We start from the raw sequence: 20889 nt of genomic DNA, 5'->3' as shown, positions 1-20889 counted from the left end.
CGGATATCAAGTATCTAGAAAAATACTACAAAATGATACGCATTGTTAGTGGAGGACAAAATTGACCATTGAAAACGGGAATCTAAATAAAGGAATAAAATATGCGGCAACTAGAAAAATACTTTCACGTTATACGGCTTCTTTGCTTTTCTGTCAAAACCCGGCGTTGTTTAACAGAATCTTCACCTTCCTATCCTCCCCCCTCCCCTCTATATATATAATGCCATTAATTGTCTTCTCCTAATTTCTTATAGACCCTTTGCATTTTAGGTTGAATTTTAGGTTGATTTTGATTCTCATAACAAACTGAGGTAAAAAAAGATTCAATTTTTAAAAAGATCTAATCGGATAGAGTGAAAGATCTGGAGAAATGGGTTCGATTCCACCTGAATTAAGCTTAGATTGCAGACCTACTTTCATTCCCACATCCATTACTGATTTTCTTAAACAACTCTCTTCGATCCGTAACGTACCTGATAAACTCGCCCAGATTAATGATTATATCTCCAGACTTGAAGATGAAATGAGGAAAATCGATGCCTTTAAACGCGAGCTTCCCCTTTCCGTCCTTCTTGTTAAAGATGGTTAGTTTTTCTTTTTTGTTTTTTCATCAATTATCACCTCAATCTTAGTTCTGTGTTCTGATCAAAATTTGATCTGATATTTATCTGTTCTGTGCTTATCATATATTCATCGTTATTCAATTTTTACCGCTTAGATGCTTTTGCGTATTGATTATTTGAGTAATTTTTTATGGTTAAAGTTTCATTTTTAATGGAATTTTCTAGTTTGCAATTATTTGGAGGTTGTTTTTGTATTTTAGTTCCCAGTATATGTTTGTAGCTTGTTTTTTTGTAATGTTATGAATAGAGAAAATTTTGGGTGTTGATTTTTGTTTTCCCTTGGTGATGGTTGAAATTGCAGCTATTGTGGCTTTGAGAGCAGAATCAGTGCAGTGTAGAAAATCAAGAACAGAACCAGTATTGGAAGAATTCATCCCATTGAAGAAGAGTTCCAATGAAGATAATAAAGCTGAAGTCACAAAAGATAAGGACAGTAGTAGAGAAAAGATGAGTTGGATGAGTTCTGTGCAGCTCTGGAACAGTGTCCAAACTACTGATGAAGCCAATAATAAACAACGGTCTAAATTAGAGTTGAAAATTGTAAGAACATAATTGACTTGATTTGCTTATTGTAGACAATGAAATTCTCAGATTTTTTCTTGTTAATCTTTACTGATTAATTTTTTTGTTTTTGTTGGAATAATCAGAGATCCCCTGAAGAAGGAAATAGCTCGGTAACTGAGGATCGATTCCAATCTTGTAAAACCTTGAATATGGGAAAGGCATTTTCACCTTTCAAGGGGTATTCTGGTTTCTCAGTGACGACTGTTAAGAAAGACGATAAAGATGAACTACCAGGAGTACCAGGATTATCACTTCATACTCCTGGAATTATAAAGCTGAGGGAGGAGACTAGTGGTTTGAATTCAAAACACAATGGTAGCAGAGGTGGTTTATCTAGTGTAGCAAGTAGTCAATCAAATATAAGGAATGGGTCACTGTCTCAGCAGCAGGCGGCTAGAAAGCAGAGAAGACGCTGGTCACCAGAGTTACATAGGCGATTCGTCGACGCACTGCAACAACTTGGGGGTTCACAAGGTTAGAACTTTATGCTATTCTTCAAATGCAAGAAAGCTTCTCTAGAAAATTGTGATGTTATTTTGTTTGCAAGACTCTTAACTCTTTTGTTTCCTTGTTCTATGATAGAATGTTAAGAGCCTAATTCAAGGTTTCCTTTAGGTTTTACTTTGTTTAGAATAGGAGTTCTTGTTGTTTGGCTTAGATTTAGTGATTGATGAATTCAGAGATTTAGCTTTTGATTATTAATACTAGTATGGATTGTTGGAGCCCTGTGTACATGTAAATGATTACATGTTATATAGAAGTTAGGAACTACACATTGACATCTTTGTTAAACTGGAAGGATAGTCATCTAGTGAAAATATATAAAATGATTTATCAATAGCTGCCAGAATCTTGAACCAACATTGGATTAAACATTTCAGCTTAATTGATTCTGTTAGTGTTAAACTATTGCTCATGCTAAAAGACTTCTTGTCTGGGTTCTTTGCAGTTGCAACTCCTAAGCAGATTAGAGAGCTCATGCAAGTGGATGGTCTAACCAATGATGAAGTAAAGAGTCATTTGCAAGTGAGTAAACCTCATACTAATTTGTGAAGTACCATTATGTGTTTTTTTCATTATGAATTGAACATATTAATAAATACTTTCATATGATTTCAGAAATATCGGCTTCATACAAGAAGAATTCCGAATACACAGACCCAACCAGCAAATCAGTCCGGTGTAGCATTATGGATGTCCCAAGACCAATATGGGGGATCCTCAAAGATGAGCAGTTCCCAGTCTGGTTCCCCTCAGGGTCCTCTTCACTTGAGTGGGAGTTCCCGAGGTACTTCCACGACTGTGGGTGATAGCATGGAAGAAGAAGATGATGTAAAATCTGAGAGTCAAAGCTGGAAAAATCATGCTCACATGTCTGGAAAGATCGATGTATAGATCTCCACTGTGAATTTTGCAGATAAGAATATACATTGAGGAATTAATTTACTATTGATACCCTATACTTATATATAAATCTTGAGAGATGTGAAATTTTGCAGGATTAGAACTCCTTTTTGTCTCTGTGCATTTTGAACCGTGTTCCAGTTATTTGTTGTTTTGGTATAAGGAACTTGAAATTTAAGTCCAACACATGAGAAATGAAAGAGCAGTGCCTCTATTGGATCAAATACATCACTATTACTATTAGTACTTGTTTTTTAAGTTTCTGTTGAGAATTCTTGTGCTGTTTCTGGAAGCAGGGTTCATCATTGCATTTGAATTTCTTGATGCTTCCTGTAGTGTTGCCTCTTATTAGGTTTAGTTGACCTATTATTCTCTCTAGACTTCTTCCTAACCTATACTGTACTATATTATCTTGTGAAAGAGATTCCTTTGATTTGAAGAAATATGTGGAAAACCTTTTTCCCTTTAAGACATTAGAACAGGAATGCCTTCTAAGATTAGGCAAGTCCAAAGTCACCAAACAATAGCTTTTGTCTTCCACAAGAAAAAGGTCTTGGTCCACTTTCAAAAGCTTAAAATGCTATTACTAGCCAAAATCTCTTTTTTATTATGTGTGTCTTTAGTCTGTAACTCAAGAAAATCAGATAAGCTACTCTTGTAAAACCAAAAAGAAAATGAAAAGATAAAAAAGAAAGATGGAGAAGAACAGAAGCATCTTGTATTAGTTTAAGTGTCCAATTTTAAATTCAAATTCATTTGGCAATCAGGACTTCAGGGGCTCTTTATGTGGATCCAGTGTTAATTTCTGTAGCAGGTTGTATGAGTTGTGCTATGACCTGTTAGGGATCCTTCCAATCAAAGCTAAACTATAATTAAATCACTCAAGTAAGAATCATTAGATATCTTGTGAAGTAAAATCGACAAGGCAAGATTTGGTCTTATCCTCTGTAAGATATTATATCTTTCAATTAAATATGCTGTCTGCTGTTCATTTATTACAAGCATTAGGTAGTTTCCTTATGCTATATTCTTTTCTATTTAAAATAAATGTTTGGACAACCTTGCTCCTGCAAAACAGATGTAAAACAAATACTTGTAGACATCAAGAAAGGAATCTGGCATTTTTTTTTAATTGACCATGCAGCTAAAAAGGATGAGGAATCAAGAGAAAAAGGACAATAAGAAGATAAACAAAAGCAAATTGGAGAAGGAAATAAAGAGGAGAATCTACACACACATATTAAGGCAAAGAAATAATAGTCCAAATAAAAAAGATGGAGTTAAGTTGAAGGATCTTTGATTCTATTAAACAGTTCAATCCTAAATCCTTGTGGGGTGTCCCAAGAAACAAGCTTCTCTGGCTGAAAAAAAAATTCCTTCCTTTGAGTCAGAGTCACATGAAATTAATGGGTGTTGTATAAAATAAATGGGTGAGGAATAGTTCTCTGACCTATTCCCCTTGAGAAAAGAATCCTAAAACTAAACTTTGTGTTGATATGTTATATCCAAAGAGTATGACAAAAAAGTCTCTTTCACCAGCAAAATAATAGAGAAAGAATCTTATGAACAAGATTTGATTAGTGTGCCCACATTGATAGCCCCATTTTCCTATTTACCACTATTGTTGGATGAAAAATATTTGAATGAAAAATTTAATCTCATGTGCTCTAAAAAGAACCGACACTCTTCTAGCTATGATTTATTTAACTTAAATGTGATTTACGATCATTTTTATGCCGTTTCTGAATATGTAAACTTAAAAAAAAAAAAGTTTTAAGAAAATAATGTATGAATTTACACAAATTAGATGTATTAATCCTTATATTTAAACTTTAAAGTAAGCTGTTGTGTTTTGGAATGGATGTGAAAATACAAGTAATTAGTCATTGTCATTTGTGTTTTTTCTCAACGCTTGACACACTTTTGATCGTTTAAATTTTCTCAAGTTTGCTCTTCAACTTGTCAATTTCCTCTGCCTCTTTAAGTATTTGTTTTTGTTGAGTTTTGAGCTAATACGCAAAAATGAGAATAAACAACTCTTCCGAGAAGAAATGGGCAAAATCGTTTTGCTTATTTCTGTCTCTTCATCTATAGTCTGGACCATAATATGCAACCTCTATCCACCAAGCAAATCCGTTATCGTACTCTCGGAATTTTTAAGAATATCCTTTCTCTAGCCTTATCACTTTCTTATTTTATTCTCATATAAAATGTTTGCTCTAAATTAGGTGCAGATTGTCAAGTAACATCCACTTCACTATCTATTCATTGCGGAATCTCAAAAAAAGAAAACTATAAATAAAGAAAATATATGAAATGCGACTTTAAGAAATTGACGAACCATTATATAGAGAAATAATAAATATATTCAAAATACGGTAGTCTCGTTATCAAAGTCGAGAGGATAAATTATTTATAAGCTCGTTGTCATTGGGGTAGAACAACAATGTTTTTTTAATGACCAACAATAGCAAAAGAAAATGAAGAAAAATATTTGATAAACATTAAAAGGGTAGAGAAATCAAGATATTTTCTCAAGGATCTTTCATACGGTAAGAGTAACAAAGTATGTTCCATAATTTTCACCGAAGAAAAAAAAGAATCGTTTTTCTTACTGTCCATAAATCTTGCATAGTTTCCTTAAAGGAAAAGGATTTTCTTATTGTATTTCATTATTTTCTTTTCTCGATACATCTATTGTTTATAAATAAAAATAAATTGCTAAAAATTTACTACATAATGCAATTTGTCCCCCGTTAGTAGTATGCTAATAATAGTTTCATGTAGGGGTGTACATAGATCGGGTTGATTCAGATTTTTTAATTACCAAATCAAACCAATTATATCGGGTTATTAAATCTAAAGACCAAACCAAACCAATAAAAGTCGGGTTTTTAAATCTCGATTTTTCTCGGGTTTTTCGGGTTTTCGGGTTGTTTCGTTTTTTTTTTCATAAAGCCTTCATAGCACAAAACATAGAATTTGTGCTTCAAATATTTCTTTAATCCTAGTAAGGCTGAACTATATAAAATCTTTTTTAATAAAATAACATAAATATGAGATAATTCATGGCATTGTACTAAAATATTCAACAATAAAAATGAGAATCGCATAAAATAAATATTATTAATAAGCCATAATGAAAACAAATATAATTTAAAATTACTAACAAGTTGCTAAAATAAGTACGACTAATAAGTACTATTATTTACTTGACTAAACACTATAAGAAAAATAAGTTATGCATTTTATCTAAATCATGGAAAAACTAAAAAATAGATATTTCAACACTATTTTTATTCATAGTACAATTGAATTGAATGTCTTTTATTATCATTAGTATTGATTTGATTTTGGTTTAATTTAGGATTTATTTGAGTTACTAACATTTATGGATTGTAAAGCTTATTGGAGCATCCAAAAATTATAAGTCCAAGCTTGAAGTAATACGTTAAAAGATAAAATTATGAAAGAGCTTAAGAAATATTTATATACTACACTACAATAAATATTTTTATGTATTAAATATATTTAAAATTTTTATATATATAATGTCCGGTTAGTTTGGTTTCGGTTTGACTTTTTTTAGTTAAAACTAAACCAAACCAAATATCATCAGTTTTTTTTTTCCAACACCAAATAATAGTCGGATTTTTTTTCTTGATTTGACTCGGATTATCGGATTGGTGCGATTTGCCGATTTCATTTGTACACCGCTTGTTTCACGTTTGAATACTCATCTCCTCGAAAAGTAAAGAGGAATGGATATGATTTTGGAACTTGGGCTATACGGAGAAAAGTAAATTCATTTTGCATAGATCAGCCCATCAGAATCCTAGGCTGAGTCCAAACGCCCAACCACTCCTAAGAAGGAAATCCCAAAAAGCCCAAACTATGACGTTTAGACATTTTTTTCTTGGAAAAAGAAACTTAAGAAATTATTTTGGTTTGTGTTATAAAATAAAGACTGTAAAGTAAAGACAAGTATAGAGAGAAACTGATATATTATTCAAACTTCAAACTTATGTACATAATGAACTGAAAACTCCTCTATTTATAGAAGAAAGGAAGCAGCTGCGAGGCTTTTCAGGAAGCAGCTGCAAGGCTTTTCTTTAGCTGCTTGTAAGCTGCCTGTTTAATAAGAAGCTGCAAATCATTTCATTGAGCTGCTTGTAACCTGCCTGCATCAGCTGGTTGTAGATAAATTTCAACAGAGTACTAAATGGATAATCTTCTTCAGGAAGATTATCTATAGCGGAGTAATAAATGGACATCCACAATATAATTATTTTCATAACACTCCCCCTTGTATGTTCATTAAAAGGTATTGTGCCTCGTTAAAATCTTACTAGAAAAAATCCAGTGAAAAAAATCCTAGTGAAGGAAAAAGAGTACACATATTTAGTAATACACATTTCTAGCTGCCTCATTAAAAACCTTACAAGAAAAACCCTATGGGAAAAAGCTTAGTAAGAAAAAAAGAGTACAACGCGTATTTCATTCCCCTTGATAAAAATTTTGTTTCAAATATTTGAGTCTCCGCATTCCAATCTTGTATACCATCTTCTCAAAAGTTGAAGTTAGCAAAGATTTAGTGAACAAATCTGCTGGATTGTCACTTGAACGGATTTGTTGCACATCGATGTCACCATTTTTCTGAAGATCATATGTGTAGAATAATTTTGGTGAAATGTGCTTCGTTCTATCTCCTTTTATAAATCCTCTCTTTAATTGGGCTATGCATGCAACATTGTCTTCGTAGAAAATTGTGGATCTTTTGTCATATTTCAAACTATATTTTTCTTGAATAAAATGAATCACTGATCTCAACTATACGCATTCCCTACTTGCTTCATGAATAGCTATTATCTCAGCATGATTTGAAGAAGTAGCAACAATTGATTGCTTTGTGGAGCGCCATGATATGACAGTATCTCCACATGTAAACACGTACCCGGTTTGAGATCGAGCTTTATGGGGATCAGATAAATAACATGCATCTGCATAACCAACAAGATCCGCACTACCTTTGTTAGCATAAAACAAACCCATATCAAGAGTTTTCTTTAAATATCGCAAAGTATGATTAATCCTATTCCAATGTCTCCGTGTAGGAGAAGAGCTATATCTTGCTAGTAAATTAACAGAAAATACTATGTCAGGCCTTGTAGCATTAGCAAGACAAATAAGTGCACTAATTGCACTGAGATAGGGTGTTTCAGGACCAAGGAGTTCCTCATCCTCTTTTGGAGGTCGGAACGGGTCCTTATTCACTTCGAGTGATCGAACAACCATTGGTGTACTCAATTGGTGCGCTTTGTCTATGTAAAAGCATTTTAAGACCCTTTCTGTATAGGCAGATTGATGTATAAAGATCCCGTCTGCTAAATGTTCAATTTGCAATCCAAGACAAAGTTTTGTCTTTCCAAAATCTTTCATCTCAAATTCTTTCTTAAGATATTTAATTGCCTTTTGAAACTCTTCTGGTGTTCCAACAAGATTTATGTCATCGACATAAACAGCAAGCATATCAAATTCTGACGTCATTTTCTTTATAAAAATACATGGACAAATAACTTCATTTATGTAACCTTCTTTCAGCAAATATTCAGTGAGGCGATTATACCACATGCGCCCAGATTGCTTTAAACCGTACAAAGATCTTTGTAATCTGATTGAATACATTTTTCGAGATTTCGAATATGCTTCAAGCATTTTAAATCATTCAGTGTTTTTCATGTAAATCTCATTATCAAGTGACCCGTACAGATAAGTTGTAACCACATCCATCATATGGATTTCAAGCCTTTCACGTAAGGTTAAACTGATGAGATATTGAAATGTTATGGCATCTATAACGGGTAAATATGTTTCTTCATAATCGACTCCAGGTCGTTGTGAGAATCCTTGTGCGACAAGGCGAGCCTAATCTTTCAACTTCATTTTGGTCATTCCTTTTTCGCACAAAAACCCATTTATGACCAACTGATTTTATATCAGCAGGTATTTGGACTACTGGTCCAAAGACCTCTCTTTTAGCAAGTGCGTTCAATTTTGATTGAATTGCCCCTTGCCATTTTGGCCAATCAGATCTTTATTGACATTCTTCGACAAATCGAGATTCAAAATCCTCACTATCTTGCATAATGTTAAGTGCAACATTATAAACAAAAATATTATCCACCACTACTTCAGATCGATTTGAACTAATCCCATCACCAGTAGAACTTATTGAAAGTTCCTCGCTCACTTGAGTCTCGGGTTCAGTAATTTTTTCAGGAAACTCAGAACTAATCAGATATTGGGTCTCTTCAAGAGATCCCTTTATAGTATCGTTTTGATCATTTGTCGATTTTCTTTTTTGAGGATTTCGATCCTTAGAACCCAAAGGCCTACCACGCTTCAGGCGTGCTTTAGATTCACTAGCTCTCATGCTAGTAGATGGTTCTGTTGGGACACCAATTCGAATAGGCACATTCTCTGCAGAGATATGTGACTTAGTTATCCTTTTCAAATCAGTAAACGCATATGACATTTGATTTGCTATCGGATATACTTGATTTTATTTTACGTAGAAGTCATTTTTTGTTTTCTTTGACAAATTGAATAAGGTATATAATCAGTAAACTTCGGAATGAATAATTGGTCAAAAGTTACATCGCAAACTAAGGGCATCTTAGTAAAATTGTTGGTCTAAAGCTAAATTTTAACGAAAGACCTTAAATATTTTTAATAGATTACACATGTGAAAATAGTTAGCGTCGCCTTTCTTTTTATCATAATTATTGTTTTTAGTGCAGTATTTTTCTATAAAAAATGTAGTATTCTTAGTAGGACAAAGTCCTTTACTTGACATGGGCCCGTTTGGATTGGCTTAAAAAAAGTGGCTTTTAAGTTAAGTGCTTAAAAATATTTTATAAGTGCTGGAACTTATTTTATAAATAAGCAGTTACGTGTTTGGATAAAAGTGCTGAAACTTAAAACAAGCTGATGAAGTGTTAAAATGACTGAAATATCCTTAAAGTTGTTAACATTATAAATAAGATGATGACCATAATTTTATATTTTCCGTTCATAACTTCAAATTCAAGGGTTACACGTAAATTCATTGAATGATTTGATTTTAGAATATAGTTGCACCAATTAAAAAAAGAGAGGAAGGATTCAATGACCAAAAAAATTAAATGTTATGGAACCAAAAAAAGAAGCCAAAAAAACAATATTTACAAAATATTGGAATGTATAAAATATTATTTAAAAAACTATTGTTTGCTTCACGTTAAGAACTTCAAGAAATTGACAAATATTGGAGTATGAAAAAAAAAATAGTATGTTGTAGGGTTTTTACTTAGGGGTAATTTCGGGATTAAAAAAAATTATAAAGGATAAGAATGTAATATTCTTGGTCAAAGCAATATGGCTTTTAAGCCAATTTAGAAAAAGTTGGGTTTTCCAACTTATTGGTTTTGGCTTTTTTTAAGCAGATTTTAACTTTTTTTAAGTCCATTTTTTTGTTGCCAAACACTTCCACAAGTTAAAAACTGCTTAAAAGCTGGTTTGCCCATCCAAACAGGCTCATAGTAGTATTGTTATTTATATTGATATGAGTTAATTCAAATTAATAAAATATTAATCATGTGTTTGCAATACATTACCTTGAATTTTATTGTAAAAAATTTCATTTACGAACATGAACATTTGAATAGTTTAATTCAAATTTGAAAATATTCTACTGTTAATAAGTGGGCGGTCTTCCTTTCTTATTTTTTTTTATATAAACTTTAATATTTGTCCAAGCAAAAATAAAATAATAAAATTCAGTATTACAAAATTTTGAGGCCTCAATATTGGGAGAAATTCAAAAATAGCTAGATTTACAAGTGGTAATTGAAAAATAGCCACAATTTCAAAAGTAATCAAAATTTAGCCACTTTTCATGTAAAGATAAATCTGAACGAAAACACTGTTCTAAGTCCGAAAAATATTCCAGCATAATATACTGGAGTTCCAGCATAATATACTGGAGTTCCAGTATAATATACCGGTCCAGCATAATATGCTGGAAGTTCATACACAGGTGCTCCAATCTCCAGTATATTATGTTGGAACTTTCCGCGTGTTGGAGTTCCAGCATAATATGTTGGAAGTTCATACACAAGTGCACCAATCTCCAGTATATTATGCTGGATTGGTCCGTGTTGCAGCAAAATAGCGGCTATTTTTTAATGACTTTGCAAACACTGACTATTTTTCAATTACTAGTTCGAAAACTGGGTAGCCCTTGCTATTTTTAACTCAATATTGTACTCCTCTTGACCCGCCCCTGCAAACACGGTCTTTGTGAAAGAAACAAAAATGAAGTTTCAGTAGCTGGTCGTATGCTGTTACTTAACTTATGGAAAGACTCTAGCAACTATTTCGGTCCACCACTCGACAAGTTCAAAGGAGAGAGAGAACACTATGATATGATAAGGATCATAATCATAAATTGATAGACAAAAAGAAAAGAAGAAAAACAAAACTGAAATTTTTAATTAATAATGGCACAACTGCAACGTCCTGAGAAAGTTGATGAATGTATTCGAGAAACTACACAATTTGAAACTAAGGATGTTAGCAAAACCAGTAATAAGAATAATAAGGAGGATACCGCCTCCTTTAAATTCAATGTCCAAGCCCCTGAGTTTGTGCCAAGATCCCATACTACAACAACCCCAATTTCAAGTTACTTTTACCCATATTTCCAGTATCTTTCTGGGGGTACTGCTGCTTCTGATTGGTTATATGTAGGTGATCAAGATACTATTTCCTATGTTTCCAATCAAAGTTTCTCTGCTGTAGGCCAGAGTCAGAAAGATGTTCTTCCTGAAGAGGTCAAGAACAAGATCATTAAACAGGTCATTGCTTTTTCATTTTTAGTAATTTTTCACTTCTTGATTGGTGTTGCATTGCTCCTGACTTGATCTTATATTACATTCTTCTTTCCTTTAAATCTTGCGTTGTAGAAAAATTTTGCTACTTGGGTTTGTTTTTTTCCTTTTTCTTCCATCTGTGTCCAAAACCTACTAGTCCTACTAAGCCACATTTGCATTTGCGTCATAGAAAGACCGAAGAGGATTGTATTCTCAGGACTTGAACACGAGACCTCTAATGAAGGATGAAACAACTTTTATCGTTCCACCGTGCCATTGGGTGGTTATTTGAATTTGACACTCAAATTAAAGGTCTCATTTTACAACAACATAACCAGTATAATCCCACAAGTGGTGTCTCGGGAGGGTAGTGTGTACACAAACCTTACCTTTGCGTGGCGAGGTACTCAAAGGTCTCATTTTGACGTCCCAAATTACGTCCTTGTCATCCAATCAGTCACATGAGGAGAAAATGAATTGTTTGAGAGGAGTGAAATGCAATGCATGGAATCCATTTATTAATTGCTGAATCAATGTTAGATGTCTGCATATATATAATAAGAACCTAGACCTCAATAATGCAATTTTTGCACCAAATCTTTCTCTAGCATGGTTCGTTTCTGCAAGCTTACTAGCTTTTGTTTCTTTTCATTTCCCCACATTCGTGTCTCCATAATCTGATGGTTAATATATATTTATATAGGTTGAATACCAACTTAGCGACATGAGCTTGCTGGCAAATGAGAACTTATTGAAACAGATGAATAAGGACCCCGAAGGCTTTGGTGTGTATATATAAGTAATTTCTCAATCTTGTTTTAATATCTTTTTTTCTTTTTAATTTTAAACATGTGTGTTACTGCAGTACCAATTTCTTCTGTTTCGACTACAAAGAAAATCAAGTCCCTTATCACCAACCAGCAGACTCTTGCTCATGCCCTCCTGTCCTCTACAAAGCTGGTACTTTTATAATTTCCATTTTCATTTTTATGTATTAATTTCCTTATGAAAATCGATAAACGACTTAGATTTTATTTACTCGAACGTGTTCTTGAAGATTGTAAGCAATGATGACAAGAAGGTTAAAAGAAGAATTCCATTTACTGATAAGGATAAAGAAGATTTGCAGGTACACATATTCACTCATATCTTTACTCTATAGTTTTGAGTAGGTTCATTTTTTAAAGTGCTAATGCCCATTGTTCTCTAATTTCCTTTTTACAGTTACGGACAGTTGTTGCTGAGAATTTACCAGATGATCACTCTCATCACAACATTGAGAAAATATTCAAGGTAGCTGGAAGGTGATATCTTGCCCCTTTATTTTTATAATTTTGTTTCTTAACTATATTTCTTCTTAAGCAAATTAAACTGACTTGTTGTATTTCCTATTCAAGTGTCAAAACCATCCGTGTATGCCATCCCCAGGACCCAAACTCGTCACGTGCTAGAGGAGACATTGGCATTAGCAATAAGGTATTAAAGACGAACTCGAAATAATTTTTTTGTCAAACTCTGCCCCCTTAAGAAGAAAATCTCATTCTTTTTTTCTTTTGGGTTCTTGTTAATTTTACTGTGAAGCTCCATGCACTGATTGAGTTTGAGAATTCTGAAGCAGCAGAGAGAGCAGTATGTCAATACATTTAAGCTCCAATACTAAGTTCTTGTTTTACTTGCTTTACCTTTTAGTTAAATCTATTTAGTATTTGAACTAAACAGGTAGAGAAGTTAAATGATGAAAGGAACTGGAGAAAGGGCCTAAGAGTGAGATTGCTCCTTAGACGTTCAGTAAGTCTGATTTTACTCTCTCCTCTCTAATCACTTTTGTTTACACAATGTGCTTTATTATGCTCCAACTTAATTACTCCCTTGATTAATTTTATGAAATGGTGTTTATATTTTACAGCCAAAGTCTGTTCTAAAGAGCAGGAAGTCGGATTTTGATGGGTGTTTTGATGATGAAGATTCTGAATTGACTGAAGACTCTGATGGCAATAATGTAAGCAAATGTCATGGCTAAACTATACAAAAAGTTACTACTTTCTCTTCTGATGGCAATAATGTAAGCAAATGTCATGGCTAAACTATACAAAAAGTTACTACTTTCTCTTCTGATGGCAAGTTTTGTATATGGAGGATTTAACATATATACACTTCTAATGTAAAGAACTTTTACACTATTTATGCGTTTTAACACGTCGTAGCAGGAAACCTGCCTTATCCTTGGAAGCTAAACTTGTGTTATTACAAATGCTAGGTTGAAGAAAGCATGGCAACAAACAAGAAAGGATGGAATAAAGGGCGGGGGAAACTAAGATCGCGTACTCAAATTTATGGGGGACGGGGACTGCTTGCTGCACTTCCACAATGCAGCAGTAGTCCTAGCCTAAGTGAAGGACCAGTGAGACAGGTTACAAAAGGGCCAAGAATGCCAGATGGAACTAGAGGTTTCACAATGGGAAGAGGGAAGCCTCTCGCAAGTACTAATGTTCAATCCAGACTACATGTGGCCTAAATGGAACTTTGATCAATTTTCCGTTGGTTGCTCTGCTCTATTCATTAGAAAATAGTCACCATTTTTTTTTTTGGATTTCCGAGTTTAATTTTTGGTCGAGAAAATAATGTTATGTTCTAGTTTTTCCAACTGTTTTGAGCATATTTATTCAACATATATAGCAGTATATAGGTCCTATGGTCCATGACGAAGGTCATGGGCTTTCCCTTTAGACTATTAGTAACTTGTTTTTGTCCTGGAATTTATCTTTCATCAGATATTTATACATCCGAGATTTTGATTCAGCTTCTATTTTTTCGTTATTATTCATGATCTACCATTTGTATGCCTTTGCTTCTCCTGAGTCCAACAGCAGAGATACATGTTGCGGTAATTTAATTATCAATCATAATATTTGCGACATTGCTAAGGTTAGAAAGAACTAAAGGAAGCAAATAAGCAGAAGTTCAGGGTACTCTAAATCAGGAACATATTTAAATTTTATGTATATAACCAATGGTTGCAATTTCTATTCCGGAATTCATCCAACTTCCCAGGTAAGAGTGGAAAACGGGGCAGGTCGGATCGGATATGGTTCGGGTCGAAAACGGGTAATAAAAATGGATAAATTATCTTATCCGGCCTATATTTAATACGGTTAAAAAACGAGTTAACCGGCGGATAATATGAGTAACAATATTATTTATGACTTCTTGAATATAATCACTTTTGGTAGAATTCCTAATCTCCCAAACTTGAGGAACCCCCAATTTGAGGTTTTACAAATGTAAAAGTTAAACCCATTGGTTATCCATTTTCTAAATGAATAATACGGTTCTTATTCATATTTGACCCGTTTTTAAAAAGTTCATTATCCAACCTATTTTTTAGTGGATAATATAAGTGATTAACTGTTTTATTTTAACCATTTTGCCACCACTATTCCCTGGTATTGAAGATTCTGATCTACAAAAATCTCTTTTAAAATATTAACTAAGTGTTCCAATTGATAAAGCCTCTAGAACATAAAGCTTCTATCGTTTACTCCCTTCAATCCATATTATTTGTTTTTTTAAAATGTTTTTACACATTTCTTGAGACTTAATCATAAAGGTATCTGTCTAAATATCTTTCATCTCTTTCTTAAACGTTTTATTTAACTATCACTCCACTAATTGGAGTTGTAGGGATATATTTGGAAAAAAGATACAATAATAAATAACTTCTTGGTTTCTTAAAATATCAAATATCTTAAAACAAATTCAGTTCAAAAACATAATATTTGGAAGTATTCATTATAATCTGGAATTTCTTTAAACACAGATGCAAAGAAAGGACATCTTTCTACTTCACGTTTCCATCAATCTGTTTAAAAAATAACCAAGACGACATATGACCATTGATGATGATAATCCAAGAGGTCGGCCGAGGGCTTAGAATGAGTAAGATAAATAAGTTAAGCAGAGATAAAACAATTAATGGCCCATTATCTCAGTTGGTTAGAGCGTCGTGTTAATAACGCGAAGGTCGCAGGTTCGAGACCTGCATGGGCCAAATCTATTTTGTTTTTCCCTTTTCCCTTTTCCTTAGACATTACCCCTACCCTTACCTAAGCAGGAAATCATCAACTTGTAATTTCCTGTTTCTCTAAGTCGAAGGTACAATTGAAAAGTCACTTTCACTACGGAACAAACTGATTTCCATTGTGAGGTAATGCACATTAGTTTTGGTGATATCATCTTCCATTCACCCAATTTCTTAGTTTCTGGCTTTAAAGATTCAATCATTCTTAGTTTTGGGAGTTTTATTCAAAGTACAGTGCTACTTCTCATTTTACTTAATGGAATGGCTGCTTATGTTTACTTATAATGTCTAATATATGGATGTGAAAGAAAGTAATTAGTATAACTTAGAATGACATTTGTTCTGTGATTCATTGGTCTAATCCCTTTAATCCGCATTCCAATAGGAGACAACATCTTGGCTCTAGTGGAATGAAGAACTGCACATCAATAGCTAATTGAACCACTAACAGAATACAAAATTCAAAATTAAGCTTTTTAAGTGATGCACGCTCGTCTATACAATTTGTATATTATGTTTATGCATATAATACCCACAGATACATGTAATGCTGTGCTTATATTATTAAGCACATCGCATTGCTTGTTTTATTTTGTTTTTTCCACTAGTTATTAAAACTTCTAGAACAGAGTGGCAATGACAGTACCGTGCACTATTTGCAACTCTTTCAATTAAATGGAATTTCAGCACATGTTTAAATCTCTTTCAATATTAGTTTCCATCTCATTTGATAAGTGGACTTTCATCATCAATTCTTTGTCATCTACTCAACTTATATTATTGGGAATTACTTCTGTAATGATCTCTACTTCAAGTACATCGAATAATGGCTGATTTAGGTCATAGGTATCAAAGTTCGACATCCTCAGTGGCCAGTGCCACAGAAATACTAATTTTCTAATAACCAGACCATTGCTTATCCTAAATTATTATATAAACTTATCTGGTTTAAAGCTCAGACTTATTGTTGTAGCAGAAAGACGTGCTTGTAACACTACGTACCTTTCTGAATAAAATCTAGATTTAATATGTGAATATGACTCAATAACTTATGGACTATAATGGTAGTATTAATGTCCCAATCCATGTGTTAATACATGTAGATATATGGTAAGTTAGAGCGTTAGACTATCAGATATAGAATCACTTTCATCTATTTAACCGATGTTTTCACTGATTCTGAATGCTGAAAATAGCATGTTCTTTTGTGTTAGTTGTGAAGGCTGTTTCATTGGAGTATCTTCTTAGGAGCAAAAGTAAAAGGAAGATTTACATCTGATCTAAGTTAAACAGAAATCTTTTGCTCTAATTGTATTTTTTTCTTGACTCCAGTTCCCAGATCTCTGTGTTTCCAAAGGTACTACTCCAACACGTGTAATATAAACAAAAATGAAAACAGTAAAGGTGTTAATAAAAGGTGTAAAGAGATTATAAATCTACTTCTCAAGGAACTTACTTATTTGTCTCATAATTTAATCCACTGATTCAAGAAACAAAAATTATCTGATATGGATATTCTGGAAAATCTTGTCTTATTGACAGGATCAATGTGATAGAAAACTATGCAGTTTGATAGGGTACTCCACATTACCAATACATCCATTTGATCTAAGGAATTAACCAACATGTTTTCAGGTACAGTGCTGTAACTTGATTCATGGCCATTGCCTATTCTTTGGTAAGCAGCAACTCATTTGGTTTCTGAACAGTCAACAAGATCCAACATCGTCGGTTGTTGATCAACCAGGTTGCCAATAATCAGTCCTTAAAATTATTCTTTAACAGTTTCATGTTAATTTCTACAATGTAGTATGTGCTACAAAAAGCTGATTTTATCTGCAGACTGTTCTTTAGTTCTTGCATTACACAGATGCTTCGAAATCGAAGGTGTTTTGATAAACATGCTTAGCTTCTTCATCTCTTTGGCTTTGAATTATATCAGCGGTTTGATGCCTGGTCCAAGGAACTTCTTTTGAGTTATGCAATGTCAACAACTCTATTAAATATCTATGCTGCTTTTTGTCTAAATGTACTACAGGTTAATAAATGTCAAAGTGGATAACTTCATTCAGCACTGACCTTAGTAAATAATAACTTTTTGTTTTATAAAATTGGAGTGCTTACAAGTCCATTAAGCTCTCATGTGCTTAGTGGCATCCCCACTCTTAAGTCCACTAATGTAACTTAGTTTTTCTCATGTATAAATTGATCCAAGCAACACAACACAAGTCAGAAGAATCAGAATTGTTGTTAGCTTTTAATATATACTTGAAAGTTATGGGTCGTAATATGTTCCACTACCTTAGTGTTTTCTTCTGTGTGATCAGTATTCTGGCTCCCTTAACAGTAGGGCAGCTTGATTACAGTTTCTATGAGAGATCATGCCCCAGCTTCCCTAGGATCGTTCGCTGGGGTGTTTGGTCAGCTTATCGTAATGACTCCAGAATAGCTGCAGCCCTCCTCCGTTTGCACTTTCATGACTGTTTTGTAAATGTAATTTCTCTCTACTGAAAGTTGTCACCAGTACATTCACATTCACTTATTCTCTAATAATCATTTTAGCATTATTCTAGAACTGCTACATTTAATTACATACACTAAAAGTAATTCACTATACTTTTCTCTCTTATTTGAAGAGTTATGATGCTAAACTTTTAAGATTGATGCATTGCCAAGGCTTACTTTATCTTACTCTAGGCTTATCTTATCATAGTGTATCCATACCAAGAAGATCTTGTCTAATTGTTAGTGTTTGTTCCTGCTAACACATCAGTGGTTTGACTCTTTTTAAGATTCTTTATGGGGCATATCTTTTATTTTATGCCTTCAAACAACATAAATTTTACTTATGACAGATTGATAATACTTAGTAAAGTATATCTGTTAGGGGACATTCTCTTTTCTGAAATAAAAAAGATGGAAAGAACATGACAACTGACAGCTCTGTTAGCTAAGTTGTGGAGTAGTATTTGATAGTTCTAGAGCAACAAGAGAATCTATTCTATGTCAGTAGGGAACTTGTGATGCTTCTGTTCCACTTGTTAATAGAATTACTTATACTAGTTAAAAATGTTTCTATTATGTCATTGTCTACCCAGTATTGAAATACATTGACAGGTATCTACACTTAAATTTAAATCTAATGCAGCAACTAATCCAATTTGAAGGCTAGAAAGTTGAAAATTAGTATCAGTTTATGCTTTTTGTGCCTTTTGCTTATTATTAGATTGGATGATTGTCACAGGGTTGTGATGGATCAGTGCTTCTTGATGACACGAACGATTTCAAGGGCGAGAAGAATGCTTTACCAAATCGTAATTCAGCACGAGGGTATGAGATAATAGATAGCATAAAAGCAGATCTTGAAAGAGCTTGCCCATCAACTGTATCGTGTGTGGATATATTAACTCTTGTAGCTAGAGAAGTTGTTGTCATGGTAAGTAGCAAGATTCATTTTGCAGATGAGTTAGTATTATAATGCCTAGAAACAAACCAAATATTGATAATTTTCCTTTCTTCGTTTTCAGTCAGGAGGACCATATTGGCCAGTTTTACTTGGTCGACGAGATGGACTAACTGCAAGTGATAAAGCAGCAAATGAACAATTACCTTCACCCTTTGAGCCTTTGGATAAAATCGCTGCCAAGTTTACTGCTAAGGGTCTTGATCTTAAGGATGTAGTAGTTCTCTCAGGTACCTTTAATCTTCTTGAATAAGTATTCATTTCAGATTCAAAGAGTAATTATCTCTCCGTTTGAGCTCAGATTCAAAGAGTAATTTTAGGACACAGGTTTTGAATCCTAGGTGTGACATTCTTGCATTTTTTTGAATCTCTTTGGTAGAGTTCCTGACTCCGCTATTGTCTCTTGTGATATAATAGGAGCACACACCATTGGTTATGCTCAATGTTTCACATTTAAGAGGAGACTTTTCAACTTCCAAAACTCGGGAAAGCCAGATCCAAACCTTGATTCTTCAATGTTGTCAAATTTGCAAAGCACTTGTCCTAACACAGATGGATCCAACAGCAAGATTGCTCCTTTAGACTTTCAATCCGTTACTAGATTTGACAATTCATATTACAGGAACCTTGTGAACAATTCAGGTCTACTTGAATCTGATCAAGCTCTAATGTCAAATTCTCAGACTGCTGATATGGTCAAATCCTACAGCTCGTACCCTTATCGTTTCTACCAAGATTTTGCTGCATCTATGATGAAGTTAGGAAACGTGGGGATACTCACTGAACAAAGTGGGCAAATTAGGAAAATATGTGGCTCTGTAAATTAAAAAAGTACTTGTCTGAACTATGTTTATTTAACTGTTTGTGGGTGATATGATATCATGGTGTGCATTACCAAAATGTTTGTCTCAGTAGCATCTCCTTTTAATGAAGAAAACTTGGTTAATTAGAATATTTAAAGAACAAAAGGTGATATTCCTAATGCTTGACTATCGATGTGCTAAAACATTGGACTCTTGTGTTCTTTATGTTCGATGCTCTTCAATGCATTGAATTATACTCTCATGAACTTGTAGCGTAATAATCTGAAAAGATCTCACAAAAATTGGACAAGAAAAAAAGAAAGAGGAAGAGGACAATGGAAAACGAAAAGAAAAGAAAAGAAAAGAAGGGAGACAAAGGAAGCTTAGATTCAAAAAAGTGAAAATAATAAAATGGGGAAGCTGGTTGGATTTCCACAGTAAGCTGACCCTGACTAAACCTTTGTTTTGTACTACTGCTATATAGCATCCAATCCATCAACAATGTAAATTTTCTCTTGTCTTCTCCTATAAAGAAGCATCTTACACTTCTCTCTCTCTGTTTCTGCATAATCACTAGCCCCGAGAAAGAGAGAGAGATATTCCCTTCTTTGTACAGATTCTTTCCATCTCAGACATCTGTGTTTGACACCCTTTTCATGAGTATGTTTGTACCAATAGCAGGAATCCAGAACTGTGGTTCTTTTGGATAAGTGTGAGGAAATATATTTTTTTTAAAAGTGACGTTTTTACTATAGTTTAACGGAGTTTTGGCCGTTAAGTATAGCGCTCTTTAAAAGAGCGCTATATATATATATATATATATATAACGTCACTGTAAATCGCACTATATACATAGCTCGGTATATAATCGCGCTATACCTGTTTTGTGGGCCCACCAATAAGTCTCTTGCGTTTAACTGACATAACAATAATTTAAATGGGTATAACACTCTTTAAAAGAGCGCTATACCTAAAAATATTCAGCCCACCGAGCTAGGCATTGCCTTATTTAAAGGCGTTAGGATTTTACAAAAAACCATTC

At 33.5% G+C, this 20889-nt stretch overlaps 3 protein-coding genes and 1 non-coding gene across 4 annotated transcripts; all 4 read left to right on the top strand.

The window, feature by feature from the left end:
- Nucleotides 1-242: 242 nt before the first annotated feature.
- LOC107769242 (transcription factor HHO6-like) lies at nt 243-2815 on the top strand. Its single transcript, XM_016588445.2, has 5 exons — nt 243-584; nt 925-1163; nt 1271-1661; nt 2137-2213; nt 2307-2815. Exons 1-5 carry the CDS (start codon nt 371-373, stop codon nt 2580-2582), a joined length of 1197 nt encoding a protein of 398 aa, XP_016443931.2. The 5' UTR covers nt 243-370; the 3' UTR covers nt 2583-2815.
- Nucleotides 2816-11036: 8221 nt separating this feature from the next.
- Nucleotides 11037-14302, top strand: LOC107769243 (la-related protein 6C-like). Its single transcript, XM_075239448.1, has 10 exons — nt 11037-11488; nt 12207-12288; nt 12369-12463; nt 12561-12632; nt 12728-12807; nt 12901-12979; nt 13085-13132; nt 13223-13291; nt 13410-13502; nt 13761-14302. The coding sequence occupies exons 1-10, from the start codon at nt 11132-11134 to the stop codon at nt 14016-14018; spliced, it is 1233 nt and encodes a 410-aa protein (XP_075095549.1). The 5' UTR covers nt 11037-11131; the 3' UTR covers nt 14019-14302.
- Nucleotides 14303-15477: 1175 nt separating this feature from the next.
- Nucleotides 15478-15551, top strand: TRNAI-AAU (transfer RNA isoleucine (anticodon AAU)). The gene has a single exon. It is a non-coding gene; the product is annotated as a tRNA-Ile (tRNA).
- A 2251-nt stretch (nt 15552-17802) lies between these two features.
- Nucleotides 17803-19996, top strand: LOC107769244 (peroxidase 10-like). Its single transcript, XM_016588447.2, has 4 exons — nt 17803-18074; nt 18826-19017; nt 19109-19274; nt 19462-19996. The coding sequence occupies exons 1-4, from the start codon at nt 17859-17861 to the stop codon at nt 19869-19871; spliced, it is 984 nt and encodes a 327-aa protein (XP_016443933.1). The 5' UTR covers nt 17803-17858; the 3' UTR covers nt 19872-19996.
- Nucleotides 19997-20889: the final 893 nt, after the last annotated feature.

Source organism: Nicotiana tabacum, chromosome 19 (assembly GCF_000715075.1).
Source record: "Nicotiana tabacum cultivar K326 chromosome 19, ASM71507v2, whole genome shotgun sequence".
Lineage (NCBI taxonomy): Eukaryota > Viridiplantae > Streptophyta > Magnoliopsida > Solanales > Solanaceae > Nicotiana > Nicotiana tabacum.
This window is presented reverse-complemented; position numbering and strand designations above follow the sequence as displayed.